The following is a 20,866-nucleotide window of genomic DNA, read 5'->3' as shown; positions in this document are numbered from 1 at the left end:
GAGGGGGAAGACAGGAGGGAAGCGGAAGTTGCCGGGGCATAGTGGTGGTTTGCTAGCTGAAAAGCTGTAAATCCCGCAGGAGCGGAAACGAGGGCCCTCCGGAGCTTAGCACGGAGGGAGGTGGTTTCGCTGGGTGACTGAGCCATGGCTCCCGGGAGTAGACGGGCGGCGTTTGCAGCGGGCAGCGCGCCCTCTGGTGGGCCTGGGTGGAAAAGACAGCGCGAGGACCGAATTCTCACGTCGGCGGTCAGCGGAGTCCTGGAATTGCGGAGCCTGAAGAGGAAGACGAAGAGAAGCCGGCGGGCAGAGGGGAGCGGAAGAGGAGGCGCTGGGGGGCTGGGGAGGGCGCCCTCCCGAAGAGCAAAGAGTCCTGAGAATAGTGATCCCGGTACTAAATGTCAGAGAGATCGAGGAGGGTGAAAGGTAAAAGTGGTTACTGTAATCCCAGGACTTTGGGAAGGGTGAAGCAGGAGGATCGCAAGTTCGATCCCACCCTGGGCCATTTAATGGCTTAGCAAGATACTATCTCAAAATAAAAAAGAGCTGGGGATGTAGCTCATTGCAAAGGCCCTGGGTTTCTAACCCAGGAGCTGTAAATCACCCCTTTGTCCAGTGTGTGTATCCAGGCTATACACGAAGTGTGGGTAAAATACATGGATGAGCCGGGCATGGTGGCACACGCCTGTAATCCCAGCACTCGGGAGGCTGAGGCAGGAGGATCCTTTTGAGTTCGAGATCAGCCTGGGCTACGAAGTGAGCTCAAGGCCAGCCTGAACTGTGCAGGGAGACCCTGTCTCAAAAAAAAACCAAGCAAACAAACAATAAACATGGGTGAAGGTTTAAATTTTTTAAAATGTATTGAAGACAGGCAAGGATGGCCAGGAGTTTGAGGCCAGCCTGTCCTACATAGCAAGACCTTGTCTCAAAAAAAAAAAGAGGAAAAAAATGTACTGAAAAAGACACATTCTCACAAATCCCCGTCAAAATAATCTCCTTCCCTTCCAACATGCTTACCCATCCTTTCTGCCACTTTCTTTTTGTTTGTTTGTTTGGTTGGTTTTTTGAGACAGGCCTGGAACTCACCACAACCCTCCTGCCTCAGCCTCCCGAGTGCTGGGATTATAGTCATGTGGCCACCATGCCTGGCTCCATTTTTGCTACTCCCTATAGCATTCTGGAAGTCCTCTTTCCTCAGTGTCTTTATGAGGTATGTCCCAAAGTGCAGTGAACGCTGCTGCAGAGTGCGATGCAAGGGAAAGGCAGGGTTGTAAAAACAGGGTGGTGAGTCCTCGTCTGCCTTATTCATCGGATCTGGCACTGTGCAATTTCTGTTTCTTCCCTGAAGTCAAGATGTTTTGAATCGATTTAGGACAGCAAGGCAGCCAGGACAGCGCAACACATTGCTCTGTAGCCACTTGGGTTATCAGATCCGCGGGTGCAACAGCGCTACGCTGCATTCCATGTCCCTCACCCACGGGCCCCAGGCAGCACAGCGCCTAGCACGTCAGCTCCCTGCATGTCGCCACGGACGCACTGTAGCACCATGATGAGGAGAACAGTGAGCTTGGGAGAAAGGAAGAGAGAACATTCACATGACTTACTGCAGCACATTTTTATACTTGTTGCATTTACTATTATTGTTGTTAATCCCTTCCTGTGCCTCGTTTATAAATTAAATTTCATCACAGATGTGTCTGTTCAGGAAAAATAGTAAACACAGCGTTCAGTTCAGTGCTGGACTCAGCTTTAGGCACCTTGCTGGGGTTGTGGAACAGGTGATTATTGCATAGTTTCAGCTGGATGGGAGGAATGTCTTTGAGATGTATTGCATAGCATGGTGGCTCGATTAATAATAACATACTATATAAGTGAAAATCACTAAGAGAACAGACTAAGCGTTCAGTACACACACACACACACACACAAAAGATGAATTTTTGTTTGTTTTGAGATGGAGCCTCACTATATAGTTCAAGTTGGCTTTGAACTCACTATATAGCCGCGGCTGGCCTCAAACTCCCTGAGATTCTCCTGCCTCAGCCTCCCATGTGTGCCACCATGTGTGCCACTGAATGGAGCGCGCTGCCCGCTCCATGTCTGGCCACAAAGGTGAATTTTTGAGATGGGATATGTTCATTTGCTTGATTCAGTCATCCCATAATGTAGCCAGAGATCAAAATATCATGTGATGCCCCATAAATATAAACAACATTATTTGTCAGTTAAAAGAAATAAAATATGTGATGCCCCATAAATATAAACAACATTATTTGTCAGTTAAAAGAAATAAAATGTAAAGTGAGAAGAAAGATTAAGAGGCATTACCACCTAATAAAGTAAGGAACGCCTGGCTTGGCACTGTAAGACTTGTCAATGAGGCAGATTCGGACCTGACAGGTAGTCAATAATCTAGGCACTGCCCTGCTGGAAGTGAAGGTCAAAGCCGCACCTGACCTGTTCCCGTCGCTGACAGGAAGCGACTGCTAAAAATAGAACCTGGTGCGGGAGAGCCAGGGCTCCTTTTCCACAGAAACCCATGCAGCCTGCCGCAGCCTGCTCTTCTCTGCTCTTTCATTGTCCCGTTCAATCCCTTTACTCTACGTGAAAAAAAAAACTGGTGTTCATGCACAAATCCTGTATTTACTTATGTATTTATTTATTTTTATTATTTTCATCAGCATCAAGTGAAGGAAGAGAGGAACTCGTTCCTATGGAAACGCCCCCGTTACATCCGGGACATCCGTGCTGGTGCTCGTCTTCATATTCCAACATGAGGTTTGTGCGGCTGTTTAACCAAAACAAACGACAGTCGTGAAAGGATTCTTGTGAGCCATGTTTCTAGAATTTCAGTATTTTCTAAAATTTATCATCGTGAAGTCAAGGACAATTTTATACATAGATAGATATAGATATATAGAGAGACATATATCTATATCTATAGATAGATATCTGCTATGGGTAGGGTAATTTTGTGCTAGAGTGGTGATAAACTACTTTAAAAGAAATGGATTCTAGGCTGTTTTCTCTGCCAGGCTACAATCTTTCTGTTTAATTTTTTTTTTTTTTTTTGGTCTTTTTTGAGACGGGGTCTCGCCATGCAGTTCAGGCTGGCCTTGAGCTCACTTTGTAGCCCAGGCTGGTCTCGAACTAGCAACGATCCTCCTGCCTCAGCCTCCTGAGTGCTGGGATTACAAGCGTGTGCCACCATGCCTGGCTAAAATAAATTTTTTATTTAAAAATTTTCTAAAAGTTAAGTGCAAAAATAAAGATATCCTTACATAAGCACAAACTGAAGGAATGTGATGCTAGCACATCCACCCTGGGAGGAAGACAGAAGGAAAATCATGTTGCAGATGAAGAAAGTGAGACGGTAGCTCAACACACAGGAAGGTGTGAAGACTATTAGAAATAGTAAACGTGGGGGGCTGGGGATTTAGCTCAGCGGCAAAAGCGCCTGCCTGGCATGCGCAAGGTCGTGAGTTTGGTTCCCGGTACCGTAGAAAAACCAAAAAAAAAAAAAAAAAAGAAATAGTAAACGTGGAGGTAACTACAAAAGACTCCTCTATATCTTTTCTTCCCTCAATTTCTCTTCTCTTTCTTTTTGTTTTTTGAGACAGGTCTCATTACATAGTTCAGGCTGGTCTTGAACTCACTATGTAGTAGCCCAGGCTGGCCCCGACCAACAGCAATCCTCCTGTATCAACCTCCCATGTGTTCGAATTACAGGTATGGGCCACCTTGCCCAGCTTCTTTATTTTCTATAAAGTTTTAAAATATTACACAAATCAGATCTTCAGCAAGGCTGGTCAAGAAGAAAAGACACAGATTACCAAAATCAGTAATGACAGGGTAAAAATCATTACAGATCCTAAATAATCAAAGAGACTATAATGACTGTTATGGAGGGTTTTATGCTAACAAATTAAACAATTCAGGCCAGATGAACAAATTCCTGTCAACACACAAATTACTGTAAGTCTTTATTAAGAAAGTTTGAGCCATGCATGGTGGAGCATGCCTGTAATTTCAGCACTCAAGAGGCTGAGACAGGAGGATTGCTGCAAGTTTGAGGCCAGTCTGGACTACATAGTGAGTTCAAGTCATCCTGAACTGCATAGCAAGACCCTGTCTCAAAACAAAAAAAGGAAAAGAAAGTTTGAATTGACCAATTCCCTATTAAAACATTGAATTTGAATTAGTAATTTAAAAATCTTCCCACAAAAAAAGAGTCTTTCTACAAAGAAAAGTCCAGGCGCCCATATTTCTCAACTGATGAATCCTATTAAATATTTAAAGAAGAGATAATAGCAAGGCATGGTGGTATATAACTATAAGCCCAGCACTCTGGGAGGCTGAGGCAGGAGGACTGCAAATTTGAGCCCAGGCCAGGCAACTTGGCAATTTATCAAAATCCTATCACAAAATTTAAAATAATTAAAAAAGAGGCTGGAGATGTAGCTAAGTGTAAAGGCCCTGGGTTCAATCCCCAGTATCATACACACACACACACACACACACACAACAAAGGTGAACAAACAAATAAGAAGAAAGAGGTAATAACCAATTCTATATAAATATCAATACTAATTCTATGAAAATGCTTCTCCAAAGGAGAAAGGAACATTTCCCAACTCACTTTGTAAGGTGAATATAACCCTGAGAACCAAAGCCAAACAAAGACATACTGAGAAAACAGGAGACCAACATTACTCATCAACATAGACACAAAAATCGGTAACAAAACACTGGCAACTGTATTTAGCAATGAGTAAACAGGATTATATACTGTGACCAACTGGGTTTTACCTAGGAAGCCAACATTTATTTGATCCCCAAATGTCAGTAGATGTAAGATACCACATTAATTGAGTAAAGAAAACAATATGATTATCTCAATCTATGCAGAAAAAAACAGTGTTTCACAAAATCCACTACCCAGTCATGAGTAAAGCAAAAAAGAATAAAACTCTCAATAAATTAGGAATAGCTGGGTGTGGTGGTACATACCTGTAATCCCAAGCACTTGGGAGGCTGAGGCAGGAGGACTGATGTCAGGTTGAGGCCTGCACTACATAAGTAAGTTCAAGGCCTGCGTGCACTATCTAGCAAAACCCTCTCTCAAGAAAGAAAAAGAAACTAGGAATAGAGGAGATTTCCTCAGCCTGATAAAGAGTATCTACCAAAACAAACAAACAAACAAACAAACAAACAAAAAACCCTAAAGCTAACATTGTGTTTAATTAAAGACTGAATTAATTAAAGACTAAATATTTCCTTCCTATGATCAAGATTAAGACTGCTTACAACACTTTTATTTAAACTTTGTAGGAGACTTTAGTAAGTACAAGAAGGAAAAGAAAAATTTAGAGACATATAGATCTAACAGGAAAAAGTAAATTTGTCATTATTCATAGATGCCATAAACTTATATGGGGAAAATGTTAAGGATTCTATTTTAAAAAAAGAAAACAAACATCTACTAGAACAAATAAACAAGGTCAGAAGATACAGCTACTACATATGGAATATTCACAAACCACATATCTTACAAATTACTTGTATTTTATGCTTGGATTACTATTGCATTTTCATAAATTACAAACAATCACAAAATGAGATTAGAAAAAAACAATTCCATGCACAATAGCATAAAAAAATAATAAAAGCTGGGAACAAATTTGGCAAAGGAAGTGATAAAACTTGTTCATCAACAAGTACAAAAACATTGCTGAGATTTAAAGGCGATCTAAATAAATGAACAGATATACTATGTTCATGGAGTCAAAGACTCAGTATGAAGTCCAAATTCCAAATTCATCTATAAAAAAAAAACAAAAAAAATTCATCTATAGATGCAATGATATCCCTACTGAAATCCCCAAAAGCTTTACAGTAATTAATAAGATGACCCAACATTTATACACACACACACACACAAAGGTACACAAAGGACCTAAAGTTTTGAAATAGAATGAGTTTGAGGACCCACCCTGATTTCAAAGTTTACTATTAAACTATAGTAATCACGATAGTGTTGTATTGGGATAAGGACAGTCACATAGAACAGTGGGATGGAATAGAAAATCCAGGGGAAAAAAACACATTTATGGTCAACTGTTTTTTTTTACAAAGGTGCTAAAAAATTCAAAATTGAAAGAATTTTTTTCAACAAATAATGCTAGAACAGTGGGACATCTAGATGCAAATAACCAAGAAGCCAAGATCCTTACCACAAAATTATGAATAAAACTAATTCCAAATGGACCAGAGACCTAACTGCAAGTGTCATGGCCATCCACCTCCAAGAAAAAGCGCAGAAGGAAGTCATTGTGACCCTTGCCTAGGCCAACACTGCTTAGACATCTCCCCCAAAGCATCAACCCAAAAAGAATAAACTGATAAAATGGACTTCATCGAAACTGAAAACATTGCTTTTCCAAAAGCACTGTTAGTAGGATGAAAACATAAGCTACTGACTGGGACAAAATATTTCCAAATCACATATCTGACTAATTCCTTGTATCTAGAATGTATAAAAACTGTTCAAAATCAACATGAATCTTAAAAATCCATTTAAAAATCAGCAAAAGAGCACCAGATACTTCACAAAAGAGGCTATATGAAAGAAGAAAAGACATAAAAAGAAGACATACAGATACAAATTTTTAAATAAAAATACTGACTAATAAACACTGGTGGACTGGGGATTTAGCTCAGTGGCACAGCACCTGCCTGCCAAGTGTGAGGTCCTGAGTTTGATTCCCAGTACCAAAAAAATAATAATCATAAACCCTGGCAATGATGTGGAGAAACCAAATATCATACATTACTGAAGAGAATGGAAAAAAAGGGTTAGCGTTTTCTAGTAAAACTAAACATGCACTTATCTTACAATCCATCAAACATACCCTGAGCATTTATCCCAGAGAAATGAAAACTCAGATTCGTACAACCTGTGATGAGTGCTCGTCATAGCTATCTTGGTAGTTAACCAAACCCAAAATAATCCAAAGGCCAGTGCCCATGTGGCTATTGGATTTGGTACATCTGAATAATGCCACATGACTCAGCAATAACAAGGAACAAATTACTGACAAATATACAACTTGGGGGCTGGTGATGTAGCTCAGTGGCACAGCACCTGCCTGGCAAGCACAGGGTCCTGAGTTCGAGTTCTAGTACCAAAATATATAATCCAAGTTCCCTCTCCCTCTCTCTCTCTATATATATATATACATATACATATATATATATGTATATGTATATATATATATGTATCTTGAGTGGATCCCAAGGATGTTACCCAAAGTGAAACAAGTCACCTCCAAAGAAAGACTTCATACTTTTTGATTCCATTTATAGAATACTCTTTTTTGTTTGTTTATTTTGAGACAGGATCTTGCTATGTAGTTCAGGCTGGCCTTGAGCTCACTTTGTAGCCCAGGCAGTCCTTGACTCAAGGCAGTCGTCCTGCCTCAGCCTTGGGGTGCCGGGACTACAGATGTGTGCCACTTTCTTGAGATGACAAAATTAAAGAGGAAGAAATCAGACCCGTGACTGTCAGTGGGCTGGGATGGGAGAAGGGAGGTATTCCATGCACGTTTAGGGAATCTTGAAACAAGAAAGAAGTCTGTGCATATTTAGCAGAGCTGCAAGTCTTGCCCCTGGTATTTTCAACTGGAAGTTGGTTGAATCCAGGGACAGAGAACCTGAGGAGGTTGAATCCCGGGATGGGGAGGGCTGATTGCAGGAGCTTCTTGCTGGCTTCCGGCCTCACAGCGCTCTCAGCGGGGAATTTTGATGGGTTCCACCTGCCTGCACCCACCCACTCTTATGAGACTGACTGCCTGGGGTCCCTCCGCTGAGTCACCCTTAAGAGCCACAGACACGATCCTGTCCCACCCCCACCTCCACGCTCTCCCTCCTCCCCTGGGCCTCTTGGTTAGTGCGTATCCATGGAGATGCTCATGGCTCACCTGGCACACACTGCAGATGCCTTAAGCAGTTGTTTAGTGTATGTGTGTGTATGTGGGCGTGTATGTGTGTGTGTGCGCGCATGTGCATGTGTTTCAGTTGCTGCCTCTTCCATGAAATCTTCCTGGTTGCCACACTCTCCAGAAGAGGAACAGATGCTGGCTCTTCTGTTTCTGTAGCACTTTAAGTGACCTTGGTAACTTATGTCTCTGTAGCACAGTTTACCTGTGAATGAAATAAAATGAAAGCAAAGTATGTTTTTTAAAAGGTCTGAGACGAAGCCGGTCATAGTGGCCTTTGCCTGTAATAGCAAAACCCAGGAGGCTGTGACAGGAGCATCACTCTGAGTTCAAGGCCATTCTGGGCTACATAGTGAATTCAAGAGTAGCCTGAACTACACAGTCCTTCTTGAGAAACAAAAACAAACAAAAGGACCGTGCAAAGGCCCTGGGTTCCATTCCCCAACCCTGGGTCGGGGGACTTGTAAATTTGAAGCCAGAGGTGCCTTCACCTGTCCTGTTTATAGCGCCGGCCACCTCCTCCTGGAAGGACAGTGTCCCGGCTTCGGCAGCTGTGACTTCCCTCTTGGATCCCCGTCTACCTCCCTCCCTGGCAGCTGCGTCTGGGGCCCTGCACTGACCAAGCTGTCATGACAGCAGACCTTTTCCTTCAGCAAGGAGCTCACCTCCCACCCTGCAGACACCCACCAACTTTTGTGGGACCTGAGTGCTGGGGCTATGGGAGTCCCTGGCAATTCTTTTAACTTCTTGGTGCTTCCAAATTTCCACCAAATGATAGAGAAACTATCCTTGGCTCTTCTGATAGACAGACTCCTTCCAGCTGAAACACTGCGTGCCTAGTGCATTTTTCAATCCCCAAACTCATGTTGCTCTCGATTCCTGGAACTCCTTTCCCTGCGTTCTCCCTCCGGAACCGCAAGCCTATGTGCCCCTCCTCTCGGTCCCGGCTCCTCCAGGGAGCCTTGCAAAAGCCTCGCTGTGGCCAATGGCGGCGTCCCGTTGCTCCGCGAAGGTTTACCCAACGCAGGGCCTCGCCCAGGCCGAGGTGCGGCCCGTGCTGCAGGCCTGGCCTGAGGGCTTGCTCTCTAGGTCCCCGCCTCTGAATCACCGCAGGAGAACAGCTCCTCAGGCCGAGCCTTGCTTGCAATAGACAGACACACGCACGCTCGCGCCGAGGGGCCGGGAGCTCGGGAGATCGGGCGGGGTGGGCAGAGGGCGGGGCCTGAGCCGGCTCGCGGTGTCCCGGGCAGGGACGGAAGTTGCACCACAAGTACAGTTAGTTTCAGTTTTGTTTCTCTCACTGGCTGTCAGCAACAGCGGTATCCAGGCCGCAGGGGTCCCCCAGGCTCCCCTAGAGCAGCTCTGGCTGGGTAAGCAGGGGTGGGGACAACTAAAAAACAACCGCTGATCTGCACGGTGTGGGGGGCGGGGGGGGGGGCGCGAGGACAGGAAGGGAGGGGAGAGGGAAAGAGGGGTCCGGCGGGAGGGCGGGAAATGGGCACTCCGCCCCCGCCCCGGGGAGCTGCCCCCAAAGACCCTCCCTCATCACCGACCCGCCCCCCCAGCCCCGGGAAAGGGGAAAAACCACCAGATCTCTGTGTGGAGGACCCCTCAGCCCCTGTGCCGGGAGCCCACAGCTCCTCTCCTTCCTAAGTTTCTGGAATGCATTAGGCAGGAAAGGCTGAAAGGAAAGAACTCCGGAACAGGAGCCCAGGATCCATTTCCGGAAATGGGGCAGCAGCCCCCACCCCATGCTGCCCTCTCAGACCCCGGGAGATAGGGCGGCTCGCAGGACTGCCAGACCCTGCCCCAGCTGCAGGGCCAAGGTGACCGCTCACCTGCCGCTCCTCTCCCAGGACACCCAGCGGACCCCGGTACCTGTTCACCCCACCCCTGCCACAGGCCTGTCACCTAGGTTTTCTGCCCTCTAAGGCCAGGGGCCTTCTTGGTCTTTCGTTTCGCACAGGCCTGACTCAACCAGGTTCAGGGTTGCTGAATGTGCCTGGGGAGGAAGAGGAGGAGGAGGAACAGGGTGGCTCCCTAGGGCCAGAGCCAGCTCTAAGTCACCAGGAAGCCAGAAGGAAATTCCTGACCAGGTGAGATCCCAGACCTGAGAATGTGGGGGAGGCTCAAGATGAGGGATGGGATGGAGGCGCCCTCTGACCCCCGATCCCACTGACCCCTGCTTCACAGCATGGTTTCCCAGGGCTCCCCAACCTCCCTACTGGAGGCTCTGAGCAGTGATTTCCTGGCCTGTAAAATCTGCCTGGAACAGCTACACACACCCAAGACGCTGCCCTGCCTGCACACCTACTGCCAGGACTGCCTGGCCCAGCTGGCCCAGGGCGGCCACGTCCGCTGTCCCGAGTGCCGTGAGACAGTGCCCGTGCCGCCTACTGGTGTGGCTGCCTTCAAGACCAACTTCTTTGTCAATGGGCTCCTGGACCTGGTGAAGGCCCGGGCCTGCGGGGACCTGCGTGCTGGGAAGCCGGCCTGTGCCCTGTGTCCCCTGGTCGGGGGCACCAGTGCCGGAGGGCCGGCCACAGCCCGGTGCTTGGACTGTGCCGATGACCTGTGCCAGGCCTGTGCCGACGGGCATCGCTGTACCCGCCAGACCCACACCCACCGCGTGGTGGACCTGGTGGGCTACAGGGCAGGGTGGTATGACGAAGAGGCCCGGGAGCGCCAGGCGGCCCAGTGTCCCCAGCACCCTGGGGAGGCTCTGCGCTTCCTGTGCCAGCCCTGCTCCCAGCTGCTGTGCCGTGAGTGCCGCCTGGACCCCCACCTGGACCACCCCTGCCTGCCCCTGGCCGAGGCGGTGAGTGCCCGGAGACCCGGCCTGGAGCAGCTGCTGGCAGGCGTGGACAACAACCTGATGGAGCTGGAGACCACTCGGGTGGTGGAAAAGGAGGCGCTGGCCCGGCTGCGGGAGCAGGCCGCCAGGGTGGGAATACAGGTGGAGGAGGCGGCGGAAGGGGTCCTCCGGGCCCTGCTGGCCCAGAAGCAGGAGGTGCTGGGACAGCTGCGGGCCCATGTGGAAGCTGCCGAGGAGGCTGCCCGGGAGAGGCTGGCCAAGCTGGAGGACAAGGAGCAGGTGGCCAGGGCAGCGGCTGCCTTTGCCCGGCGGGTGCTCAGCCTGGGGCGTGAGGCTGAGATACTCTCACTGGAGGGGGCGATCACCCAGAGACTCCAGCAGCTGCAGGGCTGTCCTTGGACGCCAGGGCCGGCACCCTGCCTGCTGCCCCAGCTCGAGCTCCACCCCGGGCTCCTGGACAAGAAGTGCCGTCTTCTTCGGCTGTCTTTCGAGGAGCAGCAGGTGGAGGATGGTGGGAAAGATGAAGCGGGTACCCAGGGAGGGCCTGAAAGCCAGAGCCAGCAAGAGGTTGCAGCCAAGCCAGAGGGGCAGAGTGGAGTCCAGCCCCAGGGTAGGGATGGAGCCCTACCCCCGAAAGAGGACAAAGCCCAGTCGCCCCAGGAAGATGCAGGACCCCAGTTCGAGAGGGGTGGCAGATCCAACAAGAAGAAAAAGTTCAAAGGCAGGTGCAAATCCATCTCCCGTGAGCCCAGCCCCGCCCTGGGGCCAAACCTGGATGGCTCAGGCCTCCTCCCCAGGCCCATCTTTTACTGCACCTTCCCCACGCGGATGCCTGGGGACAAGCGGTCCCCTCGCATCACTGGGCTGTGTCCCTTCGGCCCCCGGGAGATCCTGGTAGCCGATGAGCAGAACAGGGCGCTGAAGCGCTTTTCCCTCAATGGCGACTACAAGGGCACGGTGCCGGTCCCTGAGGGCTGCTCCCCATGCAGCGTGGCTGCCCTCCAAGACGCGGTGGCCTTCTCGGCCGGTGCGAGGCTCTATCTTATCAGCCCCAGTGGTGAGGTGCAGTGGCGCCGGGCCTTGAGCCTTGGCCAGGCCAGCCACGCGGTGACCGCACTGCCCAGCAGGGACCGGGTAGCTGTCAGTGTGGCTGGCCACGTGGAGGTGTACAACATGGAGGGCAGCCTGGCCACCCGGTTCATCCCAGGGGGCAAGGCCAGCCGGGGCCAGCGGGCGCTGGTGTTCCTGACCACCAGCCCCCAGGGCAATTTTGTGGGGTCCGATTGGCAGCAGAATAGCGTGGTGGTGTGTGACGGGCTGGGTCAGGTGCTTGGGGAGTACAAGGGACCCGGCCTGCATGGCTGCCAGCCGGGGTCCCTGTCTGTGGATAAGAAGGGCTACATCTTCCTGACCATCCGAGAGGTTAACAAGGTGGTGATTCTGGACCCAAAGGGGTCACTTCTTGGTGACTTCCTGACAGCCTTCCATGGCCTGGAAAAACCTCGGGTGACCACCATGGTAGACGGCAGGTATCTGGTCGTGTCTCTCAGTAATGGGACCATCCATGTCTTTCGGGTCCGTTGGCCTGACAGTTAGAGGGGTCAGGGCTGGGGGGAGGGGGGGGGAAGGTGGGATATGGTGGCTGAGGACATTTCCTGGAGGGCAGGGGGTTCCAGTGTTTCAGCATGAAATGCCAGACTACTAACCCCTTTTCTGATGTGCAGGGGTGGGGACCAATTTCCGTGTGACCATAGAAGCAGTGGGACAGGGGCTGGGGATTTAGCTCAGCGGCAAAAGCGCCTGCCTGGCAAGCGCAAGGTCGTGAGTTCGGTTCCTGGTACCAGAGAAAAACAAACAAACAAAAAAAGAAGCAGTGGGACACAAGGTGCTGGACGTCAGCCGAGCCTCTTACTTTTTGTATGTGACTGTATGCTGCTGGTGAGGCCACTGCTATATAGTTTAAGAGTCCTGGGATTTGTAAGTGTGTCTTGATTTGCATTCTTCAAAACCATTCCTAGTGGAGTAGCCAAGAGGGAGTCCTGAAGAGGCGGGTACATGTTGTCCTCTGAGACAGGAAGGACCTAGAGCCAGGCATGGTGGCAGAGGCCAGTAATCCCAGCACCCTGGGAGGTTGAGGCAGGAGGATTGTAAATTCAAACCCAGGCTGGGTCCTTCAGAGATTTAGTGAGACCCTGTCTCAAAACAAACAGGGCTGGGGATGTAGCACAGGGTGAAGCCTCTGAGTTCCTTAGTACCACCAAAAAAAAAAAGACCTAGGATAGATCAAATGTGGGCATTGTGTGAAGGAACCAAGAACTGGCTGCCCTCAGATTGGCACAGGGGTGCCTGGGGTCACCAGAGCTCTGAGATCTCAAAATGCCTCAGATAACAGTGGCACATCTGCCGGCTGCAGCCAGGAAGTATTAGCTCTCCAGGGAAGTACAGCCTGGGCTTCATGTGGGCCTGAGCGCAGGCGCAAGCAGAGGCGGTAGGTGGTCACCTCGGAGGCTGTGAAGAGAATAGGCGGCCAGAGAAGCCAGCTGTGCAGAGTTGGTGTCTGAAAAGCCGGGTGTGGGGGAAGGGGAGCCCTCCATGCCTTCCACGCAGAGATCATCCAAGGCAACACCTGTGCTCCCTGTAAACTCTCCACCATGCAACACTTCTGTTAGGCTTCCTTCACATTTTCTGGAGTCTTTTTGTTGTTGTTTGTTTCCCCTTAGTTTTTCAGCAGAGTTCCTTGTTAACCTTTGCTTGGCTTTATTAAAGTGGAGAAGTTGAGAGGCTGTTGAGCCCTAGAGGCCAGTGTGGGACTGGCCTGACTGGCCGGGCAGAGGACCGGAGAAGTCGGCAGTGGGGCCAGGAGGTATAAAATCAAGGGAAGGATGCAGTTAGAGGTGACCATGGCCGCCAACTCTTCGTGCAGGTGGTGGTGGCAGAGGGGGCACTGAGGTGGTTGAGTAGGCGACAGGGCGTGGGTAGCCAAGGGCTGTCGAGAGATGAGCAGAAGGGAGTCAATGTAGGGACCACGGATGGTGGAGCCTTCATGAAAACCAGAGGGATTCAGAGCAAGCCCAGATGGAAAATCGGGACACCAAGGGTAGGAAAAAGAAAATCCTTTTCTGGGAAGGATTTCTTATTTATCGAAACAATGGGGCAAACCTTCAGTGTTCAAGTGGACAACTTCAATCATATAAAAATAAAAATACACATACAGCAAAGAATAATGATTGAAAGAAAGCCAGTAAGATAAGACAACTATATAGACTTGATCTGATGAGGGGAAACCAAGTCTCAAATACTGTATGGAATGACTAAGATACCTAATTAGAAAAAGAATGAAACGGGCTATGCACCCGGGGGAAACACAAACAGGCAAGGGCTAGTAAAATGGGAAAAAAACAAAACAAAACAAAACAACTTGCTTTCGTCAAAAATGAATTTTCAGGCCAAGCGTGGTGGTGCACTCCTGTAATCCCAGCCCTCGGGAGGCTGAGGCAGGGGGATCACTGTGAGTTTGAGGCCAGCCCGGGCTACAGAGTTGAGTTCAAGGCCAGCCTCAACTGCATAGTGAAACCCTGCCACAAAAAGACAAAAAAAAAAAAAAAAACCAAACACAGAATTTTTGAAATATGCTAAGGAGAAATATGTAGACTCCTGGCACCATAAAGAATGCTTTCGGTAGAGTAGTGGGGCAATACTTGACAAAAGTTTAAAAAAAAAAATTAGGACTGTCTTATCTCTCTTTGGGGGATACATTCTGGGAAAATAATTTATTAGGAAAAATATTTGCACAGAGACATTTGTGGCTGCCCTTTGTAGTCCAGTCATTAACTGGAAACTCTTCAGTGGTGGAGTGACAGCTAAGCAGACTGTGGTCTGTTAAGGGAATGAGCTCTGCCCTTGAGTATGATGAGTATGAAGGCAATCTGGAAGAGGCAGTTATGTGATGCGGTCATAAGCACGAAAAAATAGGAGATTTTGGAATTATGGTCACGTAGTGATAACAGCAAAGGAAAAGTATGTCTGAAGAGTAATTGAGTGGAGATAGGTTCTGATTTGTAAATAGTGGTACAGGAGGTTGGGTTCTTTTTGAGTTATGTGAGTTATTTTCTGATATTATTCATATATGCACAGTCTACTTCAGCTAGTATTTATCCATGACGTAATATACATGCTTGAATAGTTACTTCCACAAAACGCACCTCTATAAGTGATCTTCGAGAATAACTACCGGAGTTGAGTGGATGTATAGTTAGAACAAATATGGTTCAGAGACGAGACAGGAGCGGAGGAGGAGAATCCCAGCTAAGTTAGGGTTCAGCAAGGGGGAAGTGTCACCAGAGATGGGCCTATCTGGACCTGAAATTGCCCCAGGAAAGAGGTCAGGCCATCCCCATAGGTAAAGGCATAATTGTGGAGTTTCTGGACTTTGGGGCAGTCTTGGGCTCACCGCAAAATCAGACCAAGTGGTGGTTCTACTGAACCAACTAATAAAAGAGAAGTGGTATGAAAGCCAAGATGGTGTCTATCTTCACTGCAGTTCTGTCTGCAGAGTTAGCACCTAATAGTTCATTGTGGGTGCTCAGCAAACATCTGTGAAGTGATTTCATGTTTAGAAAGGGATTCCAGAGATTTTCCCACCCCAGAATGCCATAGCCATAGCTAACTATGCTATGTAAAAATGTTGGCTAGTGGGAAAGCTCCAGTAGGGGGCACTATGGATACAGTCCTTCGTGTGCCTTCCCAGCCTACAGTTGGTGTCAAAAGCAGGGATGAGATCAGGGTGTCCAGTTTTTGTGTTTGTGGAGTGGGGTTCTGGGAGAGTCGCTCAGTTTGGAACAGCAGCTCCCTAGAGATGCATAGGGGCCTTGGGCGGAGGACCTGGTTGGTGAACCAGGATAGACATGGCCCACTCAGGCAGTAAAGCAGCAACTGAGACCTTGAGAAATGAAATGTCCCCTGGCTGCAAGAGAGAATCCCACAAGTGGCTCAAGAGATGAAGTGGCCAGTTGACTTCCCAGGGGGATTGGAAGACAGAGGCAAATACTAAATATTCCTCCTAAAGGGATAGAGGTGAAAGGGTCCTCAATGCTGGCAAAGTGTGAAAGAATGGGAAGTGTAGCTTTGAGCATAATTTGGAAGTAAAATGCTTACCTGGGACCTGGGAATCCTAATGAAAGGAAGGAAGGAAATTAAGTGTATCAGAACATAGTTTAATTCAGTGTTTTTGATGTATAGCAGCCCTCCATGTTGGATATGACAGCTTGATCAGTTGTTCTTTTCTTGGTTGTCCAGGTTGTACATAGACTGGTTGGGAGAATGCTGTTTGGGTAGAGGGAGATAAAGGAGAAGACCTTGTTTATATTCTTTATGCTGGAAAGGGGGAAGAGAATGAGGTAGCAGAGATCTGGGTTGGGTGCTGGCTCTTCCACAAATAGCTATGCAGTCTTGCTCCAGTTCCTTAACAGCAGAGCCTCAGTTTGCATATCAGTAAAATGGGATTGTAATAGCCACCATGCCCACCTCACAAGGTTGCTGTGAGGATGGAATGAGAGGTATAGGGAAGTACTTTGCACATGGTAAAGCCCAACGCCAAGGTATCCATTAGGAAAATTTCACCTGACATCTGTAAGCTTGAATGGGGATGTGACGTGCACATATCGTGATGTAGATGCTCAAGAACTGTCTGGGTAGAGCTGCTGTCTGCGGACTGTCCACCTCTGGAGGAGGCTGTTTTGTTTTGCTTTCCAACAGTGACGTGAAGAAGCCATCTTCAAAGACACGTGGTGACTACAGCAGAAGGGACCAATGGCCAGCTTGCTAAGATTCATTGCCATTCCTAAAAGCCAGCTGGGAATCTGACTGCACTAATTAAGGACTGATGATCGCAGACATTTAGAGAAAGTTAAAAATGGCAAGAGTGGCCCAATCTTTTAATAGTTTAGAGAAGATATAATTTGGGAGGGAATAGCTCTCCTTCACTGTCATCTTCCTATTACTGTATCTACAAAATGATGTCATTTTCTAAAACTGCAGAGACAGAATTCCAAAGGGGCAGAAGTCCCAGAAAGAAATGAAAAAACTTTCAAAGGAAGTTGATGGGGCTGGGGACCTGAACTGGCAAAGTTTGACCGGTGGGTGCCAAGACCAAGGTGTCCGACTGTCTTTCCTTGGCAGGGACGCTGAGACGTTAAGCTGTCCTATAAATTGAGTGGGAGATGGGGCAGGGATGCAGACATCGGCTAATGTTAGGGAGAAAGCAGTTTTGTATTAGCTGAGATAGACAGCTGCCAGAAAGAGTACCCAAGACGATGTTTCTAGCAGGAGAAAGACCAAGTTCACATGCAGGCGTGGGAAAGCAGGTGATTTGATTCAAGGGTAGCGGAACCAGCTTACCCTACTGGCTCACGAACATAGTTTAATTCAGTGTATCAGGACAGGAACAAAGGTCTTCTGAGGCCCACAGACTCCTGTGATTGGAGAGGTGGAGAAGGCAGAGTAAAGTCGAGTAAGACCCCTCCAGAAGTGCTGGGTAAGTGTCTTGGGGGCCAGTGGGGGAGGAGCTGTGCCGAAAGAAATTAGGAAAGTGGGCACAAGGAGCTCTGGCAAGGCAGCCTGACTGTCTCCCGAGAAGGTTGGCTGAGTGGACAAGACAGCCTGGGTTGAGGACAACAAACCAGAGCCTTGGTTCCCTTCCTTAGTGCATAGCCCAGCCCATCTCTGAGTTGCCAGAGGCTCAGGCATCTGTGCTGTGTACTCTTTCATTCCTTTGGTGATGCATTTTGTATCTCTTTTCTCTGTTTCTTTTAATAAAGTTTCTGTGAGAAATTCAGACTTTCGCTCAGATGAGTTCATGGGTATGGGGAGCCTGCAACATTCCGGCCCAGAAAGAAAGCAGAGGAAATCACTATCGTGCCTGCCTTGACGGTGACTCCCAGGATGGCCGCACACATTCCTGGGGGACACTGCAGGAGCCGTAAGGTGTGACACAGTTACCACTGTGGTCCCTTCCGTCTCAGCTCACTCGCTCCGGCAGGAGAGATGGGGTCAGCTGTGCAGAAGTGCATCTCCAGGGCTAAGCCTTCCCAGTGGTTTTGAGTAGGGGATCCAGATGGTGCGGGCTGCACGCATGCGCACAGCTCGGGATATGGCTTCTTGGAGGTGTGACGTGCAGGAAGTGTCTGACAGAGCCCGGCTGAGGGTGGCTGTGCCCATCAGATTGCTCTCTGCCTGTTTACCAGTGTGGGACAATTCAACAAACATCTTCACTAGCTCTTAGCATGCTGATTTGTGACCTTCCCTGTCAGGTCGAGAAGATCAGGATTCTAGAATCCACTGGCCAAACCCCCTCCCCTGACCTAGTCTCCAAGAAATCCTGAATGAGCCTCTGCTCCCCTCTGAGGTTTTCAGAGCAGGATGAGAAAAGACCTTAGCCCTTGGTCTCCCCATCAAACACAGGAAGTCAAACAGCAGTGACTGAGTCCTTGCTTGTGCCTGCTCAGCAGTTGGTCTCTGCGGAGTAGGAATCATTCGCATTATTTGATGGATAAGGACACGTAGGCTGGATGAGGCTTGCCCACGACTCAGACTCGGCTTTGGGCTCGTCTGATTCCAAAGCTGCCCTTCCCAGTTTGACACCAGGTCCTCTGCTCTCCCAGGCAACTCATCCTCGGCCAGGTCACCCGAGTCCATCTGTTTAGAAAGTGACAGCGGGCAAAATGAGATCTGAGGTGCTCACTGGTGCTCACAGAGCAGATGGTCCCTGTTAGAAGAGGTCTGGAATGGAGGTGTTGGAAAGGAGCCCCTGGACACCCCTTGGCCCCCTCCCCTCTCTTGATCTCACTGCCAAGGACCCCAGGGTGGAGAGGGAATGACAGCCGGGGAGGGAATGCTTTGAATGGCTCGGCGAGGGAGCAGGGCCTCTGCCACTGCGGTGACAACTGGCATAAGAATTCTGAAATTCATCGTCTGATGACTCAGCCAGCTCTGGCCTGGCGCCTCCGTGAACCCCGGGGAGCATGACTCAGCACTGAGGGGGCCCGGTGGCAGGAGAGACCGCTGCTGCCCCTGCGAGCCGTGACTGTGGGGAGAACAGGCTGTTCCCAGTTCCAAACCCCACGGTGGTGTGGAGGTGGTGCACCTCCCTCTGCGGTAAGACTCACATGGGCCTCATGCTCCTCGCCATGTGGCTGACCCCATCGCTCCTCCTGTGCACTGCCGAACGTCACGGGCCCGGAGACACCCGGGCCACCTGCGCTGCCCACGACCTTGGTGAGCAACCATGTCCTCGGCGAGAGGCCATGGACACAGACCGCGGCGCTCTCTCCTACACGCACGTTGCGGGGCGTGATGACAAGAGCAACAGAGGCCACGCTGTGGGCTGGGGAAGGCAGGGACGTGTCGCAGGCTGGGCACAGGCTGGACAGATGGTCACAGCGTCCCTCCCCACTGTGGGGGGCTAAGGAAGCGGGCTCTCTGGGCTTGATTTTGCTCAAGGGCAATTTAGAAAACATCTTATCACATTCAGAAACAGCAGTCTATTTCCTCTTCCCCTATAGTAGGTTAGGGACAGTCTGGCTGTCCAGAAGAAAGCAGCCACAGGGGCAGAGAAAGAATAACCAAGTCCAGTCAGGCCGGGGAGTCGGAGCCTGGACCGGGTTGGTCCATGAGAACAGCACACACGGCTGTTCCCTCTGCCTGCCAGGGGGTGGAGGCCCTGGTCAGGCGCTCACAGGCGCCTTCCTCCATGACCCCTCGGGACGAGGGCTTCTGATTCACACGGAGCAAGCACACTGGAAGCGGCTCCTCTGCAGCGATCTTTCACTTTGGAGAACAGAAGAGTGAGTTTATTCCAAACGGAGTCACCTTCCTTCAAGTGGGGCCTGACCTGGGACGGCCTGGCAACTGTACAGCTGGGGAGAGGCCCTGGGGCCACGATTTGTCTTTTCCCTTCTAAGGGAGGCATGAATAATAGTGACACATCCAGTGTCTGGGGAAAAGGATAATAACCTCACCCTGGGGAAGTGCTTTCTGGACTCCATGGCACTTGAAGCTTCTACTGTACAATAACATTTCCTTATTTATTCTGGTGCTTGTTTATGGCTTGTCCCCTACCCCACCACTGCCATTTCTCTCCCAGGTAGCATGTACAGTAAGCCTTTGCTTTGTTCACAGATCCTAAGCCCTTAGACTAGTGGCTGAGCCAGAGTAGACATTGAATGAATGGGCAGATGAATGAATGAATGAACGGAGGGGAAGGAATGAATGGTACTTGGGAGCACTTTCCACCTGCTGTGCACTCTCCTGAACTCTCCTTTAGTCTGCCTTGGTACCAGGAGGTAGGTATTACTGTCACGCCTGTCTCAAAACCGAGGGCAGTGAGGCTAGAGGGATCCAGTAATGGAGGCCACCAGGAGCTATGCAAGTAGCCGGGCAGAGCACAGAGCCTGCGCCGCCCCGGGGAACGCTGCCCTTGAGGTCTTCCCGGGAGGCCACCTCCTACCTTCATCTGATCTGCTGTGTTTTCTCCATCTCCCTCCCCGGCAACCTCCCAAAATATCTCTCTGCCCTGATGCACAGCTTCTCCTGGGCTGGGAAGATTTTCTTGATGGCAGGAAAGTAGGAGTTGGCGGAGGCTGGGGCAGCGAGGAGCTGGTGGAGGAGGTGGAGGGTGGCCTGTGTTCACGTTGCCCAGGCAGCGAGGCTCCTGGGGCTGCTGTCCCCGTTCAGCACCTGCAGAGCTGGTCTGGAGAGGAGGCAGCATCCTGGGTAATTGCAGCATTGCAGTAGCTGGGACCTTGCCTGTGCTCAAGCAGGAAACCCACAGAAAGGTGACCTAGGGGGTCCCCCTTCCCAGGCTTTGGCCTGGAGCCTCTCACACAGTCTGTGAGTCAAGGGTTAGCATTAGAGAGGGAGCTAGAGGCATAGAGCAGTCACCTCAGTCCTGATCCCGCCTGGGAGCCTGGAGCCCGCTTGAATACAGGCCACGCTCCTTCAGCCTTGCCTACCACTTTCCCTCTCTGTCCTGTCTGGGCCTGTTTTTGCATTTTTCTTTCTT

The 20,866-nt window shown here is 49.7% G+C and overlaps 1 protein-coding gene and 2 long non-coding RNA genes across 6 annotated transcripts in view; 1 reads left to right on the top strand and 2 right to left on the bottom strand.

Annotated features, from left to right (window-relative positions):
• Window positions 1-2,635: 2,635 nt before the first annotated feature.
• Window positions 2,636-9,211, bottom strand: LOC102027817. 3 transcript variants are annotated; one of them, XR_262917.2, is made up of 3 exons: window positions 8,486-9,211; window positions 7,977-8,199; window positions 2,636-2,785 (listed from the first exon to the last, which is right to left on the bottom strand). It is a non-coding gene; the product is annotated as an uncharacterized LOC102027817 (long non-coding RNA). The 3 variants fall into 3 exon arrangements; XR_262918.2 differs by having other exon boundaries at window positions 8,660-9,211; XR_001236359.1 differs by having other exon boundaries at window positions 8,682-9,211.
• Window positions 9,212-9,259: 48 nt separating this feature from the next.
• Trim56 (tripartite motif containing 56) lies at window positions 9,260-12,968 on the top strand. 2 transcript variants are annotated; one of them, XM_013520643.1, is made up of 4 exons: window positions 9,281-9,364; window positions 9,666-9,868; window positions 9,961-10,090; window positions 10,188-12,968. In XM_013520643.1, exon 4 carries the CDS (start codon window positions 10,189-10,191, stop codon window positions 12,403-12,405), a length of 2,217 nt encoding a protein of 738 aa, XP_013376097.1. In that variant the 5' UTR covers window positions 9,281-9,364; window positions 9,666-9,868; window positions 9,961-10,090; window position 10,188; the 3' UTR covers window positions 12,406-12,968. The 2 variants fall into 2 exon arrangements, with proteins under 2 accessions (XP_005396928.1, XP_013376097.1); XM_005396871.2 differs by lacking the exon at window positions 9,666-9,868 and having other exon boundaries at window positions 9,260-9,364.
• Window positions 12,969-18,366: 5,398 nt separating this feature from the next.
• LOC106149899 overlaps window positions 18,367-20,866 on the bottom strand; it is a 10,017-nt gene continuing 7,517 nt past the window's right edge. Inside the window, exon 3 of the long non-coding RNA XR_001236365.1 lies at window positions 18,367-18,501. This is a non-coding gene — a long non-coding RNA (uncharacterized LOC106149899). The remainder of the gene's footprint in view (window positions 18,502-20,866) is intronic.

Source organism: Chinchilla lanigera, unplaced genomic scaffold (genome assembly GCF_000276665.1).
Source record: "Chinchilla lanigera isolate Chin_1 unplaced genomic scaffold, ChiLan1.0 scaffold00055, whole genome shotgun sequence".
Classification (NCBI taxonomy): domain Eukaryota; kingdom Metazoa; phylum Chordata; class Mammalia; order Rodentia; family Chinchillidae; genus Chinchilla; species Chinchilla lanigera.
This window is presented reverse-complemented; position numbering and strand designations above follow the sequence as displayed.

Coding starts and splice junctions, on each gene's coding strand:
- Trim56 (XM_005396871.2), top strand. CDS start 10,189: ATGGTTTCCCAGGGCTCCCCAACCTCCCTACTGGAGGCTCTGAGCAGT.